A 12,614-nucleotide genomic window follows, 5' to 3' on the forward strand; every position below is an offset into this window, starting at 1 on the left:
TTGGAGGCATAAACTTCTATTATTTATATATATATATATATATATATATATTCCTTTTTCTTTTGCTTTGAATCTCACTGAGATGATTCTAGAGGAAATTGGTCTTACATCAACTATTGAGTTTAGGAGCCATTTTTTAATGATTAGTGCTACACCTTTTCTGTGATGTTATCTTTCCTTCCTGAGTAAAATATGCTTGTGTTTTTTATGCTGATTTTTCCCTTGCCTGTCCAGTGAGTCTCTGCAACTCCCACTATTTCACATTTAAACAGTTCAAGCGCTCTCTCTCTCTATCAGTTTTAATTTGCCAAGTTTGTACAATGTTCTGATATTGATAGTTGAAATATTATGTATGCAGTTTGCATTCCACATAGCTGTCTTCTCTCCTACTATATGTGGGCTTGAGTTAGGTGCATTGGCTCTCCCATATGTGGTAGCATTATTTCTGCTTCTATTTGCTGGCCGATTCATCTTTGAGAATTTTAGGCAATTAATGCAGCCAGCTTGCCATTCGTCTGCTGCATACCTGTTGGTTCGCAGGAGGTATTTCATTTCCCTCCTACCACCCATTTCTGGGAGGCATTCCCTGATCTGCCACCTGGGGACATGGTGTCTAGGGGTTACAGGCTCCCTCAAGAGGATCATTGATCATCAAATCAAATATTACTTCAACATCATGGTATTACAAATTCGAAAGGTTACTGAAGAAATTTTGTGAAACCTTCTAACACCAGCTAAACTTAAATAAGACATCATCTTCATCTCTCATTTCAGAATTAGTTAATTCCAAATTAATATTCCTCTAGTATATTAACTTGCCTTATCAGAACCAGAACAGTGACTGCCTGATGCCAGTCACTGTTCCAGTTCTGATAAGGCAAGTTAATACACTAGTGAAATATTAGTTTTCATAAAGGTGACTTAAAATTATTATTAAATGAAGCCCAGAAACCAAATTTTTATGTACAGTGGAAATGTATATAACTACTATTTGTATATCACTACTAGTAGTAACATTCATCATGTTTTATTAGGATCTCTTTTATTAATATGCATCATGTTTTATTAACATGCATTACTTAATGTTTTCATTACATTCTGCTAACCAATTGTCAGTTTGTTTTATTGAATTGAAAGCAGCGACATGTAGTTTCTCAAAATGCACATTTACTATTAGCCTTCATATATTATTCTTTTTATATCAGATCCACACATGAAAGATTGCAAGAAAGACCTATAACAACACATCAGTGGTGTGTGTGTGTGTGTGTTGTGTTGTTGTCGATAGTAAACCTACCAGGAGGATTTCCTACATGCTCCAATGCATATATTGCATGTAGCTTCTAAATAGCAGATTTTTTATTTTGTTTTTTATCAATTTTGTAAATTCATATTTACATTAATATTTTTACATCTATATGCATGTAATTGTATGCAAACATCCATATCTGCATTTATATTTTTATATCTACATATTTTATGTTATATAATCTGAAGATTCTTTTTCTTTATATCATCCGTCTGGTGACGAGTTGAGTCCCCTTTGTACAATCTGTCTCCACAATGGCTCTATTTCTGGTCTTCTTGAACATGGTAATGAAGTTGGGGGACTTTGCCTCTTTCTTTTAAGGATCTGAGCCAACTTTTCCTCGGTTTTCCAGGTGGTTGCAGTTTTCCTGTTCTTCCATTTAGCATGATGTTTGGAAGTATGTTAGGAGGCATTCTCTGGACATGGCCAAACCATCGGAGCTGTTGTTGAAGAATAATGTTTGTGAGGTTATCTTGATAGTTGAGATCCTACTTTACTTGTTCTGTGGTTTTATGTTCAATCCAGTGTGTTTTGTTTATTTTTCTTAGGCACTTCCCCTCAAATACACTTATTTCGAGTAGTTCCTTCTTAGTGAGTCGTCATGATTCACTTCCGTATGTTGCTATAAGGATGATCATGGCTTTGAATAGTTTGATTTTAAGATGTTTCAAGAGTTTGTTATTGTTCCATATTTTGTTTAATTTATTCATCTTGGACCATCCAATGTTAATTCTGTGTTTTACTGTTTCAGTGCTGTCTAAATTGTGTTTAATGGTGCTTCCTAATAGACAAAGGATTTTACTTGTTCTAGGGTTTGGTTCTCCAGGATTATTGAGATGTTTTCAGCTTCTCTTCCTATTTTCATTATTTTGGTCTTACTGCTGTTGATCCTCATTCCAAAGTTTTTACATGATTCATTTAAAAGTTGGACTGTTTTTTCTAACTGTAGCTTGGATACTGCCAGGATTACTATTACTATATCATCTGTGTATTTGATATGGTTGATGTTTCTTCCATTTATATTTATCACCGGTTCATTGGAGATTTCTTTGCATATTTTCTCTAGGTATATGTTGAATAAGTGCGGTGAAAGTGGGTAGCCCTGCATGGCTCCTTTTTCTACCTTAAATTCTTTTGTTTTTATATTATTAAATTTGATGAGTGCTTTTGTGTCTTTGTAAAAGTTTGAAATGAAGGTCAACAATTCAGAGTCTATTGATTTAGAGTTTAGGATGTTGATCAGTTTGTCTCTGTCTATAGAATCAAAGGCTTGTTTAAAGTCAATGAAGCTGCAGTACAGTGGTAGATTGTGTTCCCAGCACATTTCTGCTATAGTATTAAGTGTGAAGATTTGATCAATTGTAGATCTTGTGGGTCTGAAACCAACTTGTTCCTCCTCGATGATTTTTTCCATTAATTTATGCATATCAGTTTTGTATAATTCAAACGAATATCTTGTAGCTATGATTTAAAAGGGTGATAGGGCGATAGTTTTCATTTTTGTTTATCACCTTTTTTTATGGATGAGTATTATGATCTCAGTTTTCAAAACCTTAGGTATTACTTCTGAGAATAAAATTTGGTTTAAAAGTTTCAATAAATATTTTATGGTTCCCTGGCCTCCACATTTCCAGAGTTCATTAGGAATTTGGTCAATTCCAAGAGTTTTGAATGTTTTCATTTGGTTTATTGCTTTAAGTAGCTCATCTTTTAGGATAGCAGGTGCTCTTTGTTTTTCTTTGCTATTTGATCAATCCCACATTTGGTTTCTTTGGAATAGTGTTTGGTAGTATTCTTTCCATATTTTTTGTATATATCTTGAATTGTGCCGGTTTCTATATTATTAGAATCTTTCATTTTTAAAGTGATGTTATTATATTCTTTGGTTAGCTCTTTTATTATTTTGTAAATAGTTTTAGTGTCATGCTTTTTATTTGCTTCCTCGCATTATTTTACTTTTTCTTCTAACCATTATTCCTTTGCTGCTTTGTGCATTCTATCGATTTTATTTTTTAGCCTTTTATAGTGTTGTCTGCTTTCTTTGGAATTATTCTGATTTAATGTGTTTTTAGCCTCTCTTTTTTCTTCTAGGAGTTTAAAGATTTCAGGGGTGATCAAATTATTATTTGGTTTGATGGCCCTGCCTAGAATCTTGATAGCTATGTTTTTGACTATTGTTCTTCCCTGGTTCCATGCAGTTTCTGTGTTAACAAAGAATATGTTTTGCAGTTCTATTTTTTATGGAATTCTCATATAATTCATTTATATGTTCTTCGTTTATTTTGCTTATGTCTATTAGATTACAGTTGCTCTTTAGAATGATATTTTTGAATTTTTTTAATCTTTGCTGAGAGGACATCATTGTCAGAATCTGGCTTTTTTAAGGGCTTTGACATTCTGGACTGATGCTTCAACAAAAATCAGCAAAACATCCAGAATATGTTTTCTGCAGCTCTAAATTCTCATCTCCAAACCATTCTTTATTGTGGCTCTAAATAACTATTAATTTTAATGCTTGCAAAACCTCACTTTTGTCTTATTTCTCCCAAAACTTTAAACCATTTAAATTGCCCTACATGATCTAGATATCACTTTATTTTCTCTTACTTCTCCCCATTTAGCATCATCTTCATCAAATGGGTAGATATTCCCTTCAAATCATCAATCTCATTAATTTACAAATTAAACAGCTACAGTTCAGTTACAGAACTATGTGGCACATCACTGATCCTGGATTTTACTCTGCCATCTTCTGTTCTTTGTGGTTATCCATATTACTAGCTTCATATCCATCCCTATTTGCTCCAGTTTATTATTATTACATAGGCAAGTCATTGGAGTCTCTAGACTCATTGAGTTTAAATAATCTTATGCAGTTCATCGAGGGAGGCCCCCTAAACATTAAGCCAAGCATCATCCAATATTCACACAATATCTGTCATACTTTGCTTTGAACTCATTCACAGCTGTGACATATGTGTGTGTGTTGAGGCTTAGTTATGACATAAGCAACAGACTCTGGCAACATATTTCAAATCTAGTCCTCACACTCTTGCTTAGTTTCAAAGGATGGTCCATAGTTCTCATGCCACCAGACATGTTCTGAAAAATTTCCTCCTTATTAATCCTGTCTCTTTCAATAATATATGTCTCAATCATATTACCACTTTTCTGCCTATCAATCAATTTCTGTAACCCACAAATCTTTAACCTGCCCTTAGAAGATGCATTCCATAGACCTGCCACCATCTTAGTCACTCACTTCTGGATCCTCTCACCTCCTCCTCCTTCTCATCCATAAGAAACTTGTGATCAGATCTGTGCATGGTAGTTAAGATGGAGTCTTATCAAGGCCTTATAAAGAGGCATAATAGCCTGCTAATCAACAACTCATCAGTAACCAAGTAACTGATGAGTTGTTTTAGCCACTTTTGTAATAAGCCCTCAACACCCCCAAATCTGTGGTTTCATCAATTTCCTGGAGTGTGTTCCATCAATATGGCATACAGTTGTTAATCTTTCACCCCTAAAATGCATAACTTTGCCACGTTGAACTGATAACTATTTTCCTTTGCCATACTTCCAGTCTGTTTAAATTATCCTGCAAAATTTTAACATCAACTTCACTTATTGTTGCTCTATCCAATTTTGCACCATCTGCAAACAACTGAATATTTCTTCTCAGATCATTTCTTATATCATTAATTTGTAAATTAAATAGTAGTGCAATCTTTAGCGGTACCTGTGACATGACTATAAATAACAAATACATGCTAACCACAGTAATTAACTTTCATTAATAATGTGTTTTCATTTCATTAAAGTTAATTATTGTAGTTATCGTGTAATTTGTTGTTTAATAGTAGTGCAGTTGTGTTTAATTCAACATCCTGTTAGATGACTTTCAAAGGCCTCATTATTGGCTATTTATTTATCTGACTCAACTTTCCTTTATTATGGAAAAATTATTAAATTACTAATGCAATACCACCTTTTCACAAATCTCTACCCTTACTCCCATACAATATCTTATTCATATCCACCTATTTCCAAATACACTGTCCTTAGCTATCCTTTCTAGTACCCTTCACTACCAATATTGAGATATTAAGGGATCTGTAATTTGCTACTTCTATCTTGGAGTCTCTTTTATGTAATGGAACACCATCTTACCTTCTTTCCATTTCTTTGGTACTCACCTTGTTTTCTTTCTTGTAACAGTAGAGTGCTGCAGGGGTCTTTTTTTGGGGGGGCCATTTTTGTTTAATTTGTATGTTAATGATATTGAGGCAGATTTAACTGGAGATATGCAGCTGTTTATTGATGATGTAAAGTTGCAAAGAACCGTCAGGAGCAGAGCAGATGTTGCACCTTGCAGGCGGGTCTCAATATACTGCGTGAGTGGACAAGTGAGCAGAGCTGTCATCTTAATGTCACAAGGTGCAAGGTCTTGAAAGTTGTAAGCACGGATGGGATGCAAAGTAATGGAGAAATTAAACAAGAAATTTTGAAGGAGGTGAAAGAGATGAGAGCTCTGGGAGTGTTGGTAGCCAGGGACTTGAAGTTTAGGGATTACATTCTAAAATTGTGAGAACATCACAATGGATTATGGCAATGACTAGGAAGATCTTGATATGTAAAACCAAATAGGTTATAGTTACTTTTTCTGGTTTCCTGGTTTTCAAGGGGGATAGGGATATCTTAGAGAGGGCTCAGAGAAGATTTCCTAAGTCGGTGTTAGGTCTATGGAATGTGAGATATGAAGGCAAATTGAGGGAATACAATTTGCAAGGCATTGTGAAAAATTTTCTCCACATTAATCTTGTTGTTACAAGATTAATGTGGAGGAGATTTTTTATAGAGTGGAGGGAGACGAGCCATCCCTGGAATCTGTATAAGGAGGGAGTGAGGAGCAGGTTATTTGCATGGAGAGTTGTTGGTGAATGGAATGAATTACCTGAAAGTGTTGTGAGTGCAAAAACTGTGAATGGGTTTAAGACACAGTTTGATGATATTTTTTGTATGAGAGTGTGGACTGCACAATGAGTGTTTTGATCCATGGAGGTCTGATGATAATAATAATAATACATGTTCAGCTATCCTATCTAATCCTGTTACTATGTTCACAGTGAGATTTTGTAATAGCTTGAATACTTTCATTTCATCTACTTCTGTTCTTAGATCACTTCCTATCACATAGTTGAGTGCATTATCTACACCTGGATGAATATACCCTTGCAAAGTGCTCATTCAATAAGTCAACTGCTTTTTTTGCTTCAATCAGCTTCTTGCTATTAAAGTTATCTTTCTTAATAATTCTTCCTTTTCCATGCACATAGTTAACATATTAACATCTAGTTTAATGCCATGTCACCTGCCCCACATTGCTTCCTAAGTTTGTCATAATCAAAAAACTCTGCATCCTTTTCTGCCTCTTAGGCAAGACTACATGATCTCTCTCTCTCTCTCTCTCTCTCCCTCCCTCCCTCATTTGGGGATAAAGGTTTCCTAACGCTATCACCAGATCCAACACCCTCAATGGATTCCCTTCATCATGTTCTATTTCAGGTAATTATCACTCAAGAGCTACATAAATTCTATTTTCTTGCCCCATGTGTTCTTGTCTCCTTCCAGTTTGGAATTCAAATATGTTTTCATATTGGAAGTTCTTTATAATAATTGGTTACCATTTGCATATTAAGATAATCTGCCAATACATGTCATCCACATGTTTCTTTGCAGTCGGTGATTATAGCAGCAAATCACAGCTGGCTGTATATTATAATGTCCTGTTGGCTCTGTTTCATATCAGATGGATTCCATCAGAGAGTTGAACTGCCAGCAAAGCATGCAATAGGACGACCTGGCAAAGTCTTCTTGTGTGGCACATCACTAAGGAGTGGAGTGACCATATGGCATCTGATGTCCATTGAAACTGTGAATGGATGGACTTCAGTACACTGCCTCCATTATCCTGTTCCTGCCTTCTGGACTTTTATTTCTGTTAGTTGCAGTTCTTCTGTTATCATCAGCAATCACCTCCCTCTCACCCATCAACCAAGTCTGACTAATACCTACATTTTTTGGCCAAGTGAAGTTAACCAATGCTAGAAATTCATAACCCTTATTCCTGATGCTTCTGACATTAGCTACCTTTTGATTGCTACCTTCAGTAAGCAGAAGTGCATGCCATTTCCTTTTTTGTTAATGTAAAGATTATTATTATTATTACCCCAAGACTCATCTGGGAGGTCCTTTTATCACACACACATCTCATCATACCGTGTCTTAAACACACTCAAACTCCATGCAGACACCACACTCTTAGTCAAGGCATTCCAATCATTCACAACTCTGCACGAAAAAAACCTGCCTCTCACTCTCCTACTCACACCCTCTTTATACAGTTTCCAGGGATGACCCCTGGTTCTCCCCTGATCTCCCACTATTCTCTGTAGAACTTCTCCACCATTGATCTTATAACAACCCCTTACCAACTTGTAGGTCTCTATCATATCTCCCCCTCTTTCTCCTCTCCACCAGACTCTGAAAATTACATCTTCTTAATCTTTCCTCATACTCAACATTCCTGAGGTCAGAAACTACCTTAGTCAGTCACCTTTGGACCTTTTCCAACATCTCTACATCCTTCTGAAAACCGGTGACCAAATCTGGGCACAATAGTCCATGTGTGGTCTAATCAAAGCCTTATACAACAGAACAAGAATCTCCCTACTTCTACATATCAGTGTCCTCTGCATCATTCCCAGAAGCCTTTGTGTTGTCTTCACAATTTTGGCGATGTGTCACCCTAAATTTTAGCTCCTTATCCACTATCACCCCCCCCCCCAAGATCTCTTATTTCCTCTACCTCCAGCAATATATTCTCACCAAGCATAAATTCTACATCCCATCTTTGTTTTCCAAATTTTAAAACCTTACATTTTGCAACATTGAACTCACATCCCCCATTTCCGTGCCCAATCACTCAATTCATTCAAGTCTTCTTGCAAGGCCACAACATCTTCACTACTCTTTATGGTTCATCCCAACTTTGCATCATCTGCAAACAACTGAATATCTCCATCCAAATCTTCGCCAATATCATTAATGTACAAGTTAAACAGTAATGGCCCTAAAACAGACCCCTGAGGCACTCCACTAGTGACTTTCCTTTTCCTGGATATCGCACCCCCATAGACAACTTGTTGATACCTATCAGCTAGCCAGTCTCCAATCCAACGCACTAATCTAATATCCAACCCCATCTGCTCTTGTTTGACTGTCAACTTATCATGCAATAATCTATCAAAAACCTTTGCAAAATCCAAGTATATTACTGTGTATCCTTCTCCTCTGTCAAAGGAAGCAGTCACTTTATTGTAATAAGTAAGTAGATTACTAAAACATGGCTTCCCTTTGGCAAATCCATGCTGTCCATCAGAGATAATACCACTGTTGTCTACCTAACTCTGGATCCTAGTTCTCACTAGCTTCTCCAACAACTAAACCACAACACCTGACACACAGATAGGCCTATAGTTTAATGCTTGAGTTCAATCACCTCCTTTATGAAGTGGCACAATCTAGCCCTCCTTCCACTCCTTAGGAACTTGACCAAGTGCAAGACTCGTATTAAAAAAATATGTCAAGGCGTGTCATCTCCCTGGCACATTCCTTCAGAATATGCAGTGATATATTATCAAGTCCCACAGCCTTATTTACATCTAGTTTACTCAACTCCCCAAACACCTCGTGCTCACTTACAGTCAGTCTCTCCTCCTCCTCATCAACTGCTCTCAATCTCTCCATGAAGTCACATTCACAAGATTGATTCTGCAACAGCTGTCTTTATACTATTTTTCCAGTCAATGTCATCCTTCCGTAATCATTCTTTCTTTTGCTGGCTACATATCGAAAGAACTCCCTAGGATTCTTTTTGGCTTCATTAGCTAACTGCTGTTCATACCTCTCTCTTTGGCTACTCTTACAAATCAAGTCACCCTCCTTGCCTGGTCTTTGTAGACCTCATGAAATTGGTTACTTCCACTTCTCTTATTCTGCCTCCACAATGCCCTTTTTCTCTGTATCACATGCTTAATCTCTTTATTCTTTCATCTCACACCCACCTTATTTAACCTTCACACCCTTGGAATACATTTAGACATTGCATCTACTAAACAGTTTTTGAAAATCTCCCAAGCTGCATTGATCTCTTTTCCAGCTAACTCCTCATTCCATGCTGCACCCGCAAGCTGTCTCCTGAGCTCTTCATAATCACCCCCCCCCTTGTAGTTCCACATATACCCTTTTCTCACAGGGGTTCTCGCACTGCTGGCAACCACCCAGGTAATCACCTCATGGTCACTCTCACCAATTGGTGGATGATTTGACACCTCATTTATAACTACATCCTCTGATGAGATGACCAAATCTAAGACCTTTAACCCCCCCTTTTTACCCCTTCTATCCTCACGAAACACATCATACCCTTCCATCTCTATTCCTGTCAGGATGCCATCCTCTTTCAACCATGTCTCACTTATTCCAACAATCTTTGGGGGAACAGACACAATTAGTGCAACCATTTCATCAGCCATGTTTCTTATACTTCTAGCATTGGTATACAAACACAACAGCTCATTTCTGGATCTACAGCTTGTTCCACTGATACCACTCACTCAATGTGATCTCTCCATTCTAGACTGGGGCCATTTTCATTTCTGCTTCTTCATTTTAGAACCCTTTTCAATTCCAACTGTTTCCTCTTGATCTGTGATCATCCCATTCCTTTCCTGCCTACACATGCTCTCACCTCCTTTTGGAGCATCCACCTTTCTCACGCTGTGTACCCCTGTCCACCCTCCTCGTTTCCCTGCTCCTCTTGCACACCCATTCTCTCATTTTCTATACTCATACCACTCACTTCCCCATTCATATCCACTTCTTCAATCTCTCCTGTCTTACTCTCCTGCTCTTCCACATCACTCCCCTCTCAATCTTATTCAATCCCTCTATTCGCTTCTCTACCTTCCAGCAGCAGTTTCTCCAAGGGACTCACACCATAACCACTCAAATGCAGTCCATCGCTCCTGTACAGCTCACTTCGTCCCTCAAACTCATTCCACACATTAACAAACTGTACTCCCATCTCCTCACACATTTCAGCCAGTATATCATTCATAATCCTTGCTCTCTTCCTCATTTCACCACAGTCATACCTAGGCAACACCCTAACTACCCTTCCTGTCACACTATTCTCTTTTATCTTTCCAAGCAGCCTCCTGATATACATTCTGACCAATCTCTCAAATCATTTGTACCAATTAATAACTCATTTTACCTCCTGGAAAACATACCTTGTGCATTCTATCCTCTAGCACACCTTTAATAATGGATTCGCCATACAACGCCTCTCGCTCATCTTTCGTTAACTCTTTCATGCCATCATGATTTATTTTAATAGTTTTGACCTGAATTCTCTTAATTTCATTCCGCGTCCATTTCATTTCTTGCTTCATCCAATCCAGTTCAACTTCCGAATCTCGCAACACATTCTCTCTATCATTCAATCTTTCTAACTTTCTAACTCTCGACCCGCTCTTCTCACTTTCATTCTCATTCATCCTTCTTTGTTTCTGTACCTTCAGTCCAACACAACAAAAGAGATCATGTAAATTCCTTATTACATTAATTAACCAACCAGCCTTGCCTAAATGTTCAAAGCAGACAGGATAATTCAATAAATTACTACTTCGTCAATCTGTGGTTCTTAAATTTAGTTATTTTTTTTATAGCTAAGTAATATTGATTGATATAATTCAGAATAACAGTTTTTGCCACCTCTCGTGCTACCTTTTACTTTTTTGATATTTTGCTGTTTTACTTTATTATAAAGATGTCACACACCACACCAGTCAGCATTTACAATATTTTAAATTTTTTTTATTACATTTTTCTTATAATGCTAAATTATATTTTTTTCAGAGACAGGCCTGTGACGTCATTCTATGAAAATCAGTGGGATGGAGTCGATTATATTCTACCTGTTATGACTCAGCCATTCAATTTTAAACATAAAAAGTATATAATTTACTGCCTAATTATTAGAGTTGAAATTGGTTATATATTGAGATTAAAATTAAAAATGTTAAATGTATACTAAGTGATATGATATCAGAGATGTTTATTAAGCCAAAATATAAATCTGGTTCAAAAACTCATAGTTCTGTGTCACAGTTGTTTTCCCACCACCATTACTATCTTTTTGATTAGTTTAAAAAAATTGCAAATTGCTTCTTTTCATTTTGGTAGCATTTTTTAAATTATTTTCTGTTTGCGAAGGCATACTATAATAGTTATTATTAAGATAATAGTCAATAGTTATTATTACTTTTTTTCTTTGTTCCATAAATTAGGAACAAAGAGAATATTATTATATACTATAATATTCTAATTTTCTGATGAAAAAACACAATAAAACAGATAAAAATTGCTTATTCACATTAACACTAAATTACATGACCACTCACAATATGACCTCAAACCCTTCTTATAGCACTTTTATTGTGATATTGTCGGCATGGCAACAGTGGTGGCAAAGACCACGTTGTCCAGCAATTTGAATTTGCAGGATATTATTCAGTACAGTGCAGTGTATGCGAAATGTATCCGTCGAGAAAATTAAATAATATGTGGAAGGAAATTGAAATTGGAGGGGAGAGTATGTATTAAGTGTTTTAAAATTGAGTGTCTGTTAGGTGACGAGAACACAACAAATACTGACGATAAGATGGAAAATGATGTTAATAATGTTGAACGTGCAGCCGCGAAAATAGAGGAGAATGAAATTGATATCAATATATCCATTTCATGTGTTTCCTGGGAGAAATTCGTGATATTAGCCATGCGGCTAATATCGCGAATTTTTGAATGCCATCATGAATGTCATCCAGATGCAAAAAGATAAGTCGAAGGAAATGATTGTCTCGGTTGTTACTAATCATTTGAGAGGTGAGAAGTATTATATGAGGAAGAATATATAGGAGTTGTTAGAAGAGGCAAAATTGAAGAGGAAGAAGGTGAAGATTGTAAGTCTCCTACCATGCTATGATAGAGGCAAACTGAGGAGGAGGAGGGCATTGATAGCCAGTGATAGTCAATTCCTTTTGCACAATCTACAGATTGTGCAAAAGGAATGATGTAGAATTTGTGGATCTGTGGTCTCTGTTTGATGGAAAGAAGGATTTGTACAATGCGGATGGACTGCATCTGAATGGTTTCAGTGTTATGTGTCTGGAGAGAG

The 12,614-nt window shown here is 36.5% G+C and overlaps 1 protein-coding gene across 8 annotated transcripts in view; it reads left to right on the forward strand.

The window, feature by feature from the left end:
• The window catches only part of LOC150107493 (jouberin-like), a 422,644-nt gene that overhangs the window by 142,622 nt on the left and 267,408 nt on the right, over positions 1-12,614 (forward strand). For all 8 annotated transcript variants that reach the window (XM_090391911.1, XM_090391912.1, XM_090391908.1 and 5 more), the window contains one exon: positions 11,297-11,392. In XM_090391911.1, coding sequence (XP_090248037.1) covers positions 11,297-11,392 — 96 coding nt within the window. The remainder of the gene's footprint in view (positions 1-11,296; positions 11,393-12,614) is intronic.

The sequence above is a fragment of the Typopeltis vanoorti genome, chromosome 4 (genome assembly GCF_054136105.1).
Source record: "Typopeltis vanoorti isolate ZY-2024b chromosome 4, IOZ_Tvanoo_1.0, whole genome shotgun sequence".
Classification (NCBI taxonomy): Eukaryota; Metazoa; Arthropoda; class Arachnida; order Uropygi; family Thelyphonidae; genus Typopeltis; species Typopeltis vanoorti.